This window comes from Capsicum annuum, chromosome 5 (genome assembly GCF_002878395.1).
Source record: "Capsicum annuum cultivar UCD-10X-F1 chromosome 5, UCD10Xv1.1, whole genome shotgun sequence".
NCBI classification, from domain to species: domain Eukaryota; kingdom Viridiplantae; phylum Streptophyta; class Magnoliopsida; order Solanales; family Solanaceae; genus Capsicum; species Capsicum annuum.
Window position 1 is genome coordinate 174794281 of NC_061115.1, and position 16454 is coordinate 174810734.

At 36.9% G+C, this 16454-nt stretch overlaps 1 protein-coding gene across 2 annotated transcripts; it reads right to left on the reverse strand.

Annotated features, from left to right (window-relative positions):
• Window positions 1-273: 273 nt before the first annotated feature.
• Window positions 274-9010, reverse strand: LOC107870943 (putative casein kinase II subunit beta-4). 2 transcript variants are annotated; one of them, XM_016717654.2, is made up of 5 exons: window positions 8446-9010; window positions 6004-6222; window positions 1175-1284; window positions 897-1062; window positions 274-729 (listed from the first exon to the last, which is right to left on the reverse strand). In XM_016717654.2, the coding sequence occupies exons 1-5, from the start codon at window positions 8663-8665 to the stop codon at window positions 599-601; spliced, it is 846 nt and encodes a 281-aa protein (XP_016573140.2). In that variant the 5' UTR covers window positions 8666-9010; the 3' UTR covers window positions 274-598. The 2 variants fall into 2 exon arrangements, with proteins under 2 accessions (XP_016573140.2, XP_016573141.2); XM_016717655.2 differs by having other exon boundaries at window positions 1175-1269; window positions 8446-8995.
• Between the last annotated feature and the right edge of the window lie 7444 nt (window positions 9011-16454).

The following is a 16454-nucleotide window of genomic DNA, read 5'->3' on the forward strand; positions in this document are numbered from 1 at the left end:
TAAAGTATACATGTGTTTCCATTCTAAAAGAAGTGGCTGGTTGTAGTTTTCACGAAAGCCCCATACCATATGTAACGGAATGCCCCTTTATCATGGATATAACCATTTTAATACCATCACACATCAATTGTCCTAGAAAGAAGGGTGAGGTGCCCTGGTCCATAATCCTAAATGAGTAGAAAATGGTAGCAGCAAGTGTGAAGAGAGATGAAAGGATCATCAGCGGACCACAAAAAGTGGTCGTTGATGAGCAAATACAAATCAATGGCGATATTTCATGGCTAAACAGGTGTAATGAAACAAGCTTACAAATGCTCTCGTGGCGATATTTCGAGTACAATTTCACCTTACAGATTGGCCAAGTTGCTTTTCATCAATGAAGAACAATGTTCCATAATTTTCATGAACTCCTCTGCTTCACCTATCTCAAACACTAGAATTGTGTACCTCAAAGCTACCTGACAGAGAATCATTACTTGGCAGAAAATTTGATCTGTTTACAACATCATAACAGGCTTTACTGTCAAGCCTTGAGGATCTTGGAATCGTTACTTGCAGAAAATTTGATCTGTTCATAACATCATAACGGGCTTTACTGTCAAGTCTTGTGGATCTTGAAACCAAACACCCTCGGGATAAAATTTTGTGTTGGTTTTTGCGGCTTGAGGTGTCCGTAAGTCATCAAGAAGAGATGAGGAAATGTTGTCCCAAAGTATGCTCCATCAATATCTTGAGGAGTTAAAGATATCATATCCAAGGATATAAATATGCTACTCAAGTAAGCAAACAAAGACAAATATGCAATTTATGAGCAGACCTAATCTCAAAAATGATATGTAATTTAGAAGTGTGTGTGCAGAGAAAGAGCATCAAAAAGTGGTAACAGAAAAGGATACTGCCTTGGTACTTTGATCGAGGGTAATAGATGTCTTCACACTTCGGACAGTATATTTTTACAGTACTTGCACGCGGAATATCTGATTGACCAACGGGAAGACAAGGCTGTCCACTGCAATAAACTCGGGGGCATCTTCCAAAATCGTAGTTTTTGTACTTCTCCAACTGAAAGGTTTGTCCAGATATTAGGCAACACCATTTCACGGACAAGTTACAGAGTAAAATTAAACATCAAAAAAATATGAAAGTATACAAGAAAATGTGGACAGCCCATTACCATTGCAGCTATTCCCTTGCTAGTCAAAATGTAACGAACATGAATCAAACCATACAACATCTCTGCCGCTGATTCAACCAATTCATTCTGCTCCTCTGTGAACATATCACCTATTCAAAGCAGGAAAAAATTGACAAACTGCAATTGTCTTAATATGAAGAATGATACTGCATTTTGGATATAGGACAATATTCTTGGTCACATAAGACGGGCAGGGAAGTTCACTTGGATTATAATGGAGGATGTGTTTCTAACTTGAAAACATAAAACTAAAGTAACTGAATCATTAAGCTTGGTCTGCCCGGAAAGTCCAAAGGATGTATTGGTAACAACAAATTTTCAACTTGGGCATTTGAAAATAGATTCAAAACTTGCAACAAATAGCTTATTAGATCATGCAAAAGAATTATTCAAAAGCATCACATATATCAAAATAAAGTTCCTAAGATGAGAATCTACATAAAAATGCAGAACTAACTTACGAACCCGACTTTTCAACTCAGTGCCCCTTGAATAACTTAACCTTTTCCATGTTCTTAATGGAAAAAATAAAAACAAATATATACTCCTAAGAGAAATTAACGAAGGGTGGATTTTTGGAGGCATGCTGTCCACCCATAGAAGCTAAAACACCAACTTGCACCTTTAATAATTGTTTGCATCAGGCGAAGTCCAGATCTATCAATGACATGACCACAAATCTCTCTCAATATGCAGAAGTCGCACATTATTTATAAGAACTTTCCCAATTATGCCAACCTTGAAATGCACAAATTCACCAAAAGTGCATCAATTCAGTTACTGAAATGCCTGCTCCGCAGCACAGATTTCTCAGCTTTCCAGAAGGAAGTCAATTACCGATAGCTTCACCATAGCCCTCACCCAACATATCTGCCTCTTCTTCCTATCCCAAAATTGTAGACCAACTATTTCAATCCCTAGGACCCAGCTAGCGATGTCACCACCCATACATACATAAAGTATATGATACTTATTGATGTGTTTTAAGATACATACTGTAATGATCCAAAGTAAATGGGTCACGTGGGAGGCACGCGTTTAATGAGCAGAACTATCAAGGGCCAAGATTAGTAGTTAGCTATTCATATCAATGCATCATATTCGTCCAGCTAGGAGCCAGCTGTCAAAATCCAGCTTCATGTTAATAATTGACATACCTGGAGATCCACCTTGCAAAGACAGTTATTGATTTACCAGTATACTTCACCCGAAAATTCTCTCTCTAGATTCTTCTACCTCTCCTTCCTTCTTCTTATTCTTCACCCACCCTAAACTTCATTACGTGTATTCAAAAAGCTTGAAGTCATCTACAGAGTTGTAGTGTAGCTAAATTCTGAGTTGATTGATTGTAATCGTTGACTCATCTATCAATAAAATTTCTTCTGCAATTTATTAATTCGTTGTGTTTGTGTTGAGTGCCCCACTAGGTGGGAATACACTGGGTTTGTTGTTGTTGTTGTGTTGAGTGCATTACAAGTGGTATCAGAGAAGCGAAGAGTCTCGACTGTGGGTAGTAATTCGAAGATGTTTGCAGAATCATAGACTTTGTCTGAATTGGTAGAACGAAACAATACTTTCCAATGAGAAGTGCAGTAGAATACAATACACTATTAGAACATAGGGACACCACTATTTCTATATATCAAGGCCTCCTGGCTTGATTTAAAGGTGTTGCATTTGTGGCATGTAGGTCACATCAAACATGGACAATGACAGACAAGGAGACATTCCTCCAAAAACTTACTTCCTCTGTCCCAATTTATGGATTAGTGTGAAGGTTGTTTGACTGGCCACATAGTTTAAGAATGAAAGGAAAACTTTGGTGCTTATGGTCTAAAATAAGCATAAATATTTGAAATATTTAAAATCACCCCATTCAGGGTCGAGTGGGAAGTTTTAAGTTGGAACTGTTACCAAAAATAGAAAGATGTCATTCTTTTTGTTACTGACTAAAAAGGAAAGAGTATCACATAGATCGGGACAGAGGGAATACTAAACATATGAGCCATTAAAATGACTTAAAATCTTGTGAAGATAAGGATTTAAAAGAGTTATACAAATGTCTATCTATGGGCATTTCTACACATCATAAAAAGATGGATATAGCCTAACAGCAGTTAACCTGGTAGAGTGCGACTCAATAAGTGTAACAACCCTACTCTAAATTCTAAGTTTTTAAGTCCATTTTTAGGATCTGAGACATTGTACAAATCAAAATAACCATTTGGGATTTGTTAGAGAAGTTCGGGTTGGGAGCCGAGGGATTTGGATGAGATTTGAAACCAAAAATCCAATGTGCATACTTTTTCCCTAGAACTGTTTCCAGGCCTTCACATAGCGATCGCAGCAGGGGATTTGGTCATCGCAATCGCCTAGGGTCTAAGTCGGGTTGCTCGTCCCCATCGTGTAGGGTCCATGCCTGATTGCTCTTCACGACCGCATAGGGTAGCTTACCGAATATAAAAACTAAATTTCGGGATTTTATTTCATTCCCAAACATTTTTGGGGGGTTTAAAGCTTAGTACGTTGTATTCTTGGAGAGGAAATCATCAACTGAGTTCTGGTAAGTCTCTTAAACTCAAATTTGATTATCTATTATGATTATTCGTGAGATTCAAACCTTTAATCGTTGATTTTGAAGTGTAAAATTGAGAGATCTTGCCCTAGAGTCTAGGATGTGTATTTTCAAATTCTAAGGTCGAATTGATATCCGATCAAGAGTCTAATTATAGATTTGTCCAGAGAAGTTTCTAGGTAACCCGATGTGGAAATAAATTTTGGATTTCGACTCCGAGGATCGAGTTTGAATTTTGTTATCTATAACTTAGATTGTGCATTAAGTTATATAGAAATTGATTGTTTAGCTTCGATTAATGCTGTTGAACATTCTTTTGGCTAGAGTTGAGTCATTTGGACGTATTTGGGCTTGGAAAGGCAGTCATGAAAGGTCGAAAGCTTGCTTTAGTTGATGTATGTTAAGACTTTGATCTGAATTATTCCCAATTTATGTGTTGTATGTAACTTGTAAGCCATTTTAATGTGTTTGGACATGGGAAGGCAATCATAAAAGGTTGAAAGCTTGTTGTACTCAACGTAAGTTAAGACTTGGATCTCAATACGGTAATTTTTGCCAACTTAGGTGTTGTGCGTAACTTGTAATGTGTAGGGATACTGTATACATGGTGCAATGAGCATATATACGACTATTCAGTGTAAAAAGGGATTCCTCGAAATGCTAGATCTTTTATTTAACTCTCATATACGTGTTTTAATGTGTCGGGCTTTATATATATCATATTTTGATTAATTCAAGCTAGTTAAGTACCAGAAAAGCATGTTCTATCTTCATATTTGTTGAAATTCATGCTTTAAATGTTATGTGGTGTATTCGGTGTGATTTCCTTTTCTGCTCCTTATGTGGGATTGATACAATTTTAGAGCTGAGATATGTGAAGGATTGGGGACCATGTGAGTCCGACGTCGACACAATTTTATCAGCCATGAGTCAAATGTTGACAACTGATGAGGACCCTGTGATTCCGTGATTGAGATACTGGTAAAGACCACTTGAAGCTTGATACAGATGTGGGAACTATTGAGTTTGGATTGTGAAAGTAACATATGGGAACTATTGAGTTTGGATTCTGAAAGTAACATGCGGGAACTATTGAGTGCGTGAGAGCACTGATATGACCATATGCATGTATGGATATGCATCCGTCCCTCATGAGTCAATGATTTGGTAGCTCCCTAGCTTTGTGCGTGCTAGTTGTGAAAGAGTTAGCATTGATTTGAGAAGTGAATTATGTGATAAAGGTTTTACTTTTACCGTCTTCTTTGAGTATTTTACTTTCTTGGATTCAGTATAAGTATTGAACATGTCCATTACGTTGGTTTGAATAGCGATAAATGCCTAAATGTTGTTAACTATCAATTCATGCCTATACTCTTGTTAACAGTTCATGTCCCTTATATCTCCATATAAAATGCATAGATTAAAGGTAAGATGTCTTTTTAAGTAACTCTCGGCACTACTCTGTTGGAAGCACTCAATAAGACTTATTGAATACAGATTGACTTCCACACTAGTGCTACACTTCTTGCACTTTCTGGTACAAGTTTGGATCCCAGCACCAACATGGTCCATGAGTGAGTTCCTGTGGTGATCCAGTCTTTCCGTATTGAGTCGTTTGCCTTCCTCTATTGCATGCTTCTATGTCATTATGTTGTTGACTTTTCCGTTGTCGAACTATGTACTAGGATACATTTGTACCTTTCTATTTAGTTTATGCTTCTATGTCATTATGTTGTTGACTTTTCCGTTGTCAAACTATGTACTAGGAGACATTTGTAACTTTCTATTTAGTTTGCTCATGACGGTGCCACATCAGTTCAGGAAATTTAGTCATGTGTTTTGGAATTTGGCTTCCACATTGTATTAAATCTCTCCACTTTATGATTTTGCCGGTTTATAGATTTTATGGTTAATGATTCAGGTGATGACATGGCTAAGGGAGGAAAGTTATTTATTCAATTCATTTTTATTATTTTTGAGAAGAGGAACTTGACCTAAATAATTTTCACTAATTTCTCCCAGCCTATAGAAGAAATTGTCATCCGAATCAACCTAAAACATATCAAGTAAAGTTGACGAGCTCTCCACATCTTCACTTCACTAGACACTAATTTGTGGAAATAGTCCATAGAAACAAAAGAAAAAGTGAAATCCTTCAACTGAAAAGATAAGTAAATTCTCTAAATTTCGTAATAAAATAAGAAGTAATCTAAACAAGACAAAAAATATGTACCATGGGAGGATTCAACATCAAGGATGAGGTCAAGTGCATAGTCATAGTAGGGAACTTGACTGCTCAATCCACAGAGGTTAAAATCATCTTGAATGTAATCATCATCAACTTCACAGAAGAACTCATTACCACGCAGGTTGCAAAACCAAGAAATCCATGAAGTATCATCCCCATCAGAACCACTAACATCAGACTCTTCACTGTCTGTTTCAGATTCCTCTACAAAATGGATAAACATGAGAATGTACTCCTCTCGATTTTGAAATTCAATAATAGTGTGTTATGGGTGGGCATAGTACGTCATACCATACCCCATCCAAAAAAAAGCACCTTGAGAAGACTAAAATATGTATTTTATTGAGAAAAACGTTGCTACATGCTTTCTACACTCAACATGAGAACCAACTATAAATAAAAGACAAACTTATTGCACTTAAGAGGTCAAAGGTTTTTTTTAATCGAAACATAAAAGGCTGAGTTAAAATGAGATAAAAAGGGGAGATAGATAATATTGAAGTTATGGCAATATACGATATAAAAATATCAAATTTAAGCTCATAACCCATTCAATCCAAATTACAATTGATTGATACTGCAGCTCTACGAGTACTAGCATAATAATACCACAAAAGTCTGGCCTGCACTTATGATTAAACATCAAAACACAAACGCTTTGAGAGAAAGAACTCAACTTGTAAGCCACAAACAAGAATTGACTATGTACAACGAGAAAAATTACATATGATTCTCCAAGGATAATCTTTATATCGTGTTGAGAATCCGAGAATATAGAAATACAATTTGGAAACATCCACAAAGAACAAGCAGCAAAATAAGTAGATCCAGGTCACACTCATTTCATCTAAATTCACCCTTTGTCACTTGATAAAGCTTAATCTGAATTCATTCCATTCTACATTTTGGATAAAAGGAACACCACTATTACTTCCAAACAAGGACATTAGTTTAAAGAAAGGGAAATGAAGCAGTTTTATCATATAAGAACTAAACCGCACAAAAGATTCCCCTATACATATCTATGCGAAGTGGATCTTGACCAGTTTTACTACTAATTCAATATAAATGAAAAGGCAAATGGATTAAGCTTCCAAAAATACTGCCAAAGCCGCAATAAAAAATAAAATGATATATCTTTCCTGCTTATAAGCATGACCAACAACAATTGAAAACCATTATTCAAAAAAACGAAGAAAAAGAAACTACATATTCCCTCCATTTTAATTTGGTTGTTTGGTTGACTTGGTACAAAGTTTAGAAAACCAAGGAAAACTTTTGAATCTTATGGTCTTAAACTAAAGATACGTAGAAAGGACCAAAATATCGTTTAATCTTTTGTTCTTAAACATGCCATGTGAAATTAAAGAGTTGCCAAAAAAGAAAGAGAATTTCTTGAAATGGATTAAAAATGGAAGTAACAAAAACAAATTGAAACGGAAGAAAAAGTTAAAAAACATGGCATTATATCACACTTAAACCCTAAAATGCTCAACAATAACAACAGACTCCGTGTAATCCACAAGTGGGTTTCTGGGAGGTTAGTGTGTACACAGCACCCTTAAGATATAGAAGTCGGTTTCTGATAGACCCTTGGCTCAAGTAAAAACAATTAAAAAAAGGGGAGCGCAGAAGCCAAGACAAAATGCTTAAGAAAGCATGACAATGCATACTACTGTTAATCTCCAGAATTGCTCCCAAAATCATATCTCAGTTAAAACATTTTAAAAGAAAAGCAGCTGGATCCTCTAATCTATCAGCACAAATGATATGAATAGTTAAGCACTAAGGAGTCATTTAGTAGCTGGTTAGAATTATGCAAGATAATACACCAATTCCCTCATAACTTATTCATGTTCTAGTCTTGCACCGAATGTCTTGCACCAAATCGCTTACCCGCTGAACTCATTTAACCCGACCGTGCATAAGTACCAATGCCCCTTCCCCTTTCACCTCTAGGAAAAATCTTCTGGGATGAGCCCTTCTACTCATAATTTATTCTAAATTGCAAATCAAATGTCACACTAATTTTATACATGAATAACTTCCTTCTTAACTAACTACCAGACGTCGTATAGCTTACACAAAAATTAATACATGGATACGCTACCTCTTTACTAGCTACCATATGGATAAGTTACCTCTTTACTAGCTATCTAACGACCCTAAATACTACTATATCTTTTACCAAATAAAACCAAAATCCAATACTTCCTAAAATCGAAAACATTCAACACCAAAAAAAAAAAAAAATCCCACAATAAATCATAACTAATGTTATATAACTTGTACAGAAATTAATACACAGATAAGTTAACTCCTTATTAGCTACCAAATGACCCCGAAATACTACTACACCTTTTACCCAAGAAAACCAAAATCCAATGCTTTCTAAAAACAAAAAAAAATCCAATAAAAAATCCTAACCATCAGAGCACTTGTTTTTGTTGGTATTACGATGATCGAAATGCGATTTGCCACCAGCACCAGCACCGCCACCAGCTGATGTCGAAGGAACAGTTTTATCCTTCAGAGTCCTAGATGTAGAAGGTGACAACTTCTCTAAGTGCTTATCCAACGCATCGTTGATTCGTTTCCGATCTAAGGGTCCACCACCTCCTCCGCCACCGCCTCGATCTCTATACATCTTCTTCTATGCTAACCACAACAATACGTACAAGTATATATCAAAATTTGCTACTACATGCGCATTCGGAGATTATAAAAAAGTTGTAAAAAGATAAACTAGGGTTTCGGGTACATTAGAGAAAGGGGAAAGTGGTACAAGAGACGCACAAAGAGCTCCTCTCTTGGTTTTGTTAGATTAGATCTTTTGTTTTTTTCTCCACCTTGTTTTTCATGTTTTCTTTTGTGCGGGGTGGGGTTGGGGGTACGGGGATAAGAGCACCTCAAGTATATCCAGATTAGGAGTGGCCGAGTGGGCATTAAAAAGAGAAAAAAAAGCCTATCCTTTAAAGTTATAGCCATGCACGGTATTTGAAAAGGGTTATCTATGTACCTTATCTTATATTTTTTTTAGAGATTATTTTCAAAATACATAAAATAAATTGAAAAATCAAGCCAAATCAAACAAAATAAAACTAATTTGATTTTCTATTTCAATTCTTAGATCCTAGATAAATTTATTTAGGTACTTCAATTAAGATTGTTTCAATTAACAATAATTTTTTAATCTCTTCATTTCTTTTAGTTGTATTTTTTTTAGAATTAATTTAACTAATTTTTGAAATTAAATTAAAGTAATTTAATATTTTAAAATTAAAATTTAAATATACAAAACTATATATTATACAACAACTACATATATAGAGAGAGTAATACATTATTTCACTCTGAATTATCCGCACAACTTACTATAGACATTTAATTTAACACACATTTATTTAACCCATTTAATAACTTTAAAATGAAAAAATGTATATTTGTTCAAACTAGATTTGATGTGCTTTAACAATTACAGTTTAAATTGGACTGACTATATCTCTATCCGATACAGTGGATCTTTCTGCATTCATTGAGGAATGCACACTCTATTTAAGTTTTTCTACTAGTAGCTATCAGTTTCCAATGGATATATACTTGCTACTATATGCGTGTCCATTCAGAAGATTATAAAAAAGTTCTGAAAAGGTTTAGATTTAGTGAAAAAAGGGAAAGTGGTAGAACAAAGAGCTTCTATAAGGTTCCTTTTTTCCTCTGTCTAGTTTTTTTCTTGAGGTTTTGTTATTTGTTAGATCTTTTGATTTCTTTCTTCACTTTATTTTCCTTGATTTTTATCTCTCTTTTTTTATTTATAATATATGAAGATACTCTAATTACTGTAGAATGTTATTTAAATACTTAAATTACGATTTATTTAATTTAGTGCATGATAAAGTACTTGATTTGATTAAATTAAAATTCTTTTTATGTATATTTTTAAATATCCATTAAATAGATAATTATTCACTCAATATCGCCTTCTTTAATTATACCAATCAATCTCATTAAATAAAATAAATATATTTCAAGTTATTTTTATAATGGACATTTGAAATCGCATACAAATTAAAATAAAAATATGAATTAATATTTAATAAAAATATTTTTCATATTTTCATGTGCGTAATTGAAATAAGATGTAGTTTTGAGTTCCTAACTAAAATTTGTTGTTAATGTATGAGGCATTTTATTTTGGGTATAATATATAATTTACCTCACATGTTTATAGTTAAATTTGCTAACTAACGTATCTTTCAACGCCTTCTTTAACTTGACCGTGCCGTCGCCGTCGAAGCAGAAGCCGGCGACAGGTAAGTACGTTGCTCCATCTCTCTCCCTTGGTCTCTCACTTCCCCTGCGTTCTCTTTGACGTGACTGGTCAGTTTCTGTAAAGTAGATGCCGACGGCAAAACAACATCGGCGATAGGTAGGCACACTTTTCTCTCCCTCTCTTTCTCTCTCTCTTCCTTTCCCCCTCCCTCCCTCTCTCCCCTCTCTACTATCAGCAGATTTGCGAAGGTAGCAACTTGCTGGTTACTGGTCTGCGATCGGATTTGGCGAACTAGTTCGACAGACGTCGGTAGTGAAGGCGGCGGAGCCAGAAAATCCAGGTGGGGGTCTCTACCGGATATTGCAACTACTGTCCAGATTTGAGCCAACGACTTTCCGGCGAAGTAATTTCGACGACCCAATTTGTCGGGTTCCAGTACAACAAGCAAGAGCAGATTACATGATATACGTATTTCGGTGACTTCTAACCCTTTAACTTTATTTTATTGGGCGATTTTTCAATATTTTTGTTGCCTGTAATTTGCGTGGGATTTTCTATCTATTATTTGAATTTCTAGTAGTTGTTATTCTTAAAATTTGGATATAGTGTGTGCTTTGAGGGTGTCTTTATTGTCTTGCTATTTTTGAACCTCTTATGTTGCTTCATATTATTTATCGTACTATCTTCTGTATCTTGACTTGCTTGTCTGCTGTAGTATATTTGTGACTTGCACCACTCCTTATTATTTGTTTGGCTATCCTAGGTGCCAGGCCATTAGTGTGGTCTATTTTTCTTACTGTTAGTTTTGTCCTTACCTTGGTTTTGCTTTTTCTCCCTATTTGAGTTTAGTTTTGTTTCTTGCTTATTTCTTCTAATTTATGTGAGCCTTGTATTTCCTGCTGCTGCGTTGTTACTACTATTGTTTATATTTTTTTATATTTTCTTATAGTAGTGGCTGTGGGCGTTGATGGTTGGATAGGTTCATGTCCGAGGGGGTTGAGGTGGGGGGCTATTGTGGGGGCAGGGGTGGGAGGGAGGCCAAGGTTTGGCCTCAGGGGTAGTAGAGAAAGACGTATTGATAGAGATGGTAGGCTGAGGGTTGGGTCTTGGAATATAGGGACTCTTCAGGGTAAGTCAATAGAGCTTGTGAAGATTCTTAGAAAGAGGAGGATTAATATTGCGTGTGTTTAAGAGACAAAGTGGGTAGGGTCTAAGGCTGGGGATGTGGATGGTTACAAGCTTTGGTACTCTGGGAGTGAGAGGCGTAGAAATGAAGTTGGCATCTTAGTAGATAAAGAGCTTAGAGGTCAGGTAGTAGAGGTAAAGAGGATCAGCAATAGGTTGATGACTATTAAGTTGGTCATTGGGGGGTTTACCCTGATCGTGTGTAGTGCTTATGCGCCGCAAGTGGGCTTGGATGGGGAGGAGAAGATGCGGTTTTGGGAGGCTTTGGATGAGGTGGTGAGAGGCGTGCCTAGCTTGGAGAAGATTGTTGTACTAGGAAATTTCAATGGGCACATCAGGGCGTTACCGGGAGGCTTTGGTAATGTGCATAGTGGTTTTGGTTTTGGGAAAAAAATGAAGAGGGGGCTACTCTATTGGATTTTGTGAGGTCCTTTGGGCTGGTGGTGGTGAACTCGGGCTTCCCAAAGAAGGACGATTACCTGATCACCTTCCGAAGCGCGATAGCCAAAACCCATATTGACTTTTTATTGCTTAGAAAAGGGGATAGGGTGTTGTTTAAGGAATATAAGGTCATCCCGAGTGAGAATCTTTCAACCCAGCATAGGCTCTTGGTTATGGATTTGGGTATAAAGAAGGATAGAAAGAGAAGTGGTAAGGAGTGTAGACCTAGAATTAAGTGGGGCAGCTTGACGCCAATGAATGCATGAGAGATAGGGGAGAAGTTGGCGGGAATGAGGGTGTGGGAGTGTAGGGGGGACGTGGATAGTATGTGGGATAGGGTGGCTGGGTGCATCAGGGAGAATGCTAGTGAGGTGCTAGGTATTTCTAGGGCTAGGCCGGGCATCATCGGGGGGATTGGTGGTGGAATGAAGAGGTTAAGAAGAAAGTGGAGACCAAGAAAGGGGTGTATACTAAGTTGATTGAGAGTAAGGACGAAGAAGAGAAGCGGGTAAACAGGAAAGAGTACAATTTAGCTAAGAAGGAGGCTAAGTTAGCAGTTACGGCGTCTAAGATGGCAGCTTTTGAGAGCTTGTATGCGAGGTTACAGGATAAAGAAGGGGAAAAAAGTTGTTTAGACTCGCTAAGGCTAGGGAGAGGAAGGGTCGTGACCTCGATCAGGTGAAATGCATTAAGGGGGAGGACAGTATAGTATTGGTGGAGGACGGCCACATAAGAATAGATGTCATTCGTATTTTCATAGGCTCTTGAATGATGAAGGGGATAGAGCTATTGTGTTAGGAGAGCTGGAGCACTCAGAGGAGTATCAGGATTTTAGTTATTGTAGATGTTTTAAGGTAGAGGTGGGTAGAGAGGCTGTTCGCAGGATGCGAAGGGGTAGGGCGACGGGGCCTGATGAGATACCTGTGGATTTTTGGAAGTTTTCTGGCGAGGCTGGTTTAAGGTGGTTGACTGGATTATTTAATGGAATTTTCAAGATGGCGAAAATGCCCGAAACTTGGAGGTGGAGTACTATGATCCCTCTTTATAAGAACAAGGGTGACATTCAAAGTTGCAATAACTATAGGGGTATTAAGTTATTGAGTCACTCTATGAAGATTTGAGAGAGAATGGTTGAGGTGACGCTGAAACGGATAGTGTCTATTTCAGAGTACCAGTTTCGCTTTATGCCTGGCCGCTCGACGACGGAGGCAATTCACCTGGTATGGAGGTTGGTGGAACAGTATAGGGAAAGGAAGAAGGACCTACACATGGTGTTTATTGACTTGAAGAAGTCATACAATAAAGTCCCCAGGAAGGTGCTTTGGAGATACTTGGAGGTGAGTGGAGTCCCGGTGGCATATATCAGAGCAATTAAAGATATGTATAATTGAGCTAAAACTCAGGTGAGTACGGCGGGAGGAGACTCAGAGCATTTCACTATCTTGACAAGATTGCATCAGGGATCTACTCTTAGTTCCTTTTTGTTTGCTTTGGTGATGGGTATGTTGACGCGGTGTATTCGATGAGAGGTGCCTTGGTGTATGCTTTTTGCAGATGATGTAGTTTTGATTGATGAGACGCAGAGGGGTGTGAATGATAAATTAGAGGTGTGGAGACAAACTCTTGAGTCTAAAGGGTTCGGGTTGAGTAGAAGAAAGACAGAGTATTTGGAATACAAGTTTAATGACGTGAGGCTGGAGAATGAGGTGGTAGTGAAGTTGGAATCATAGGTGGTATGTAAGAGGGATAGTTTCAAGTATCTCGGGTCCGTGATTCAGGGTAACAGTGAGATTGACGAGGATGTCTCGCACTGTATTGGGGCGGGATGGATAAAGTGGAAGCTCTCTTAGAGGGTGTTGTGTGATAAGAAGGTGCCGCCCAAGCTTAAAGGCAAAATCTATAGGGTGACAGTCCATCCGGCTATGTTGTATGGAGCGGAGTGTTAGCCAGTTAAGAACTCCCACATTCAAAAAATGAAGGTGGCGGAAATGTAAATGTTGCATTGGATGTATGGGCTGACTAGGGGGGATAGAGTTCGGAATGAGACTATTAGGGAGAAGGTTGGTGTGACTCCAGTGGAGAATAAGATGCGGGAAGTTCGATTGAGATGGTTCGGACACGTGATGAGGAGGGGCATGGATGCCCCGGTTCGTAGGTGTGAGAGGCTAGCTTTGGATGGTTTTAGGTGGGGTAGGGGTAGCCCGTAGAAGTAATGGGGAGAGGTGATTAAGCGGGACATGGAGCAGTTACAGCTCACTAAGGACATGACCCTAGATAGGAAAATCTGGAGGACGCAAATTAGAGCAGAAGGCTAGGGTCAGTTTGGGTCGCTAGTGTAGGGAAGTACTTGGTGGGGGTATTATTCTTGTTATGATACCTTGTTTCATGCTTTATTACGAATATGTTTACTTTTCTCTATTTACTATTACTTGTGGGTATCGTATTTATGTTATACCATCTTATTCCATGTTTTACTATGAATTTGTTTGGTATTCCATGTCTCAAGCTGGGGGTCTATCAGAAACAACCCTTCTACTTCTTTAGAGGTAGAGGTATGGACTGCGTACATCTTACCCTCCCCAGACCTCACTATGTGGGAATACACTGGGTTTGTTGTTGTTGTTGTTGTTGTTTATAGTTAAATTTCTTTGATACACCATTTTGGAACAACTTTTAACCGTAAGTTGTTCAAAAGTGTATCATTTCTGTGTTTGCTCACTTAAAAGAGATAGTAATATAGTGAGTTAAGGGTCCAAAGACATGTATCATATGTTGACGAGATTCATATTTTAAGTATTCGTGATACTCCCCTCATTCCTAAATAAGTGATCCTTTGAATTGAGCACACTTTTTAAAAATAAAAAACTACTCACTTCTAGAAAATGAAAGATAATTTTACCAACTCATCCCTAATTAAATTTTATATCTTTTCAAGATGAAATTAATTTCTATATTTAAACTCAAGTAAATATTGAAAAGATTATGATTAAAATATTCTTGAAGGCCTAAACATACACTTATTTAGGAACAAAATCACAACACAAAAGGAACACTGAAAAGGGAATTGGGTAGTATCTACCTAAACTATTACTCCCTTTGTAGTAAAACACACCTCGATATTCAGTTGGCTTACATGGACATGGAGAATGAAAATAATATCTCGAATGATTTACTTATTTCTAAAGCAACATATGATAATATGAGATACAGACACTATAAGCAAATTCAAAACAAAATCAGATTAGTACCTTAATATGTTGCAGGCAAAGTTGTTAAATTTTGCTATCAAAAGTCAAATCTGCTCGCAAGTCTACATCATCTCTCTTGGAAATGGAGTGTTCTTCCCACTATAAATATTCTTGAATTGTTGAATATTATGTGAAAAGATATGTTTTTGATTTTTTTCACTTTTTCTTATTTTCACTATTAAAGAAGAAAGGGTATGTATGATTACCTGTTTGTCAGTTACTAAGTAACTGCTCCCCCTCCTTTTGAAAAATCAGATAATCCTTATCAGGATTAACTTTATTTTCTAATCAGAAATATTACGGGTAAGGTCGGGGCGGTTCACATGGGCAATCCGTGACTTAAAATCCTACATCTCCCACTTCGCACATGGTAGACAAGACCCCAAGCCAGCACAACATCAACAATATATCCAATTCATGTGACAAATAGTTTGTACGACCTGCGAGCATTAAGAGATTTACCTATAAGGTTTTACAAGCTTCACATAGGGATCCAATCACATGTGGAAAGACTTCGCTACTTATATGAGGATACTAATACTCACAATACCCAAACATTATTCACTACTTTAGCAGTTACTTATCCGATCTTTTATCCTCTTAAAGAGGTAAAATCAATTTCATGTTTAACTTTATATACACAATTCCAATTGACACTTATATGGTTAGTGTAATAGCCAGCTTGTGTAGATAAGTTAAATTATTTATTTTAATCATCTTTTCTTTCTACTAGAATTTTTCTGTTTCAAATCAACTTTTTTTCTATATATGCATTGCATTGCCGAATTACTCATGGCTATTAGTAACATACTAAAATAGCACCACCGATAAAAACTTCAAAAAACGATCAAAGATTTAAGGATATTTTAATGAAAAGTTGATGTAACTTTTAGGGTCTCACATAATGAAGTAGTGAGGATTCATTCTTCCATTAATTCATTAGTCGCTAAGCACACGTGGTATGAAACACATGCTACGATGTTTTTCACCTTGTATTGGTGTGTGTGTGTCTCATTCTTTTAGTCATTTTAACACCGTACAAATCTTGGTCTAGACACCTTTAAATATCTAACCTGAGTTTTCTTCTTTAATGGTCCTCAAATCTATCTTCTTAGAGAAACTCATATTTGTCTTTACAAAATAAGTCATAATCTAATGGTGGAACTTATCTTTTCACATTCCTAAACGTATGAGGTGATTGCTCATGTGAGAGAGTGAATCATGCGACTTGTTCATCATACTTTATCAATTAAATATATTATCACATGCATATGAGATATGAACATAAA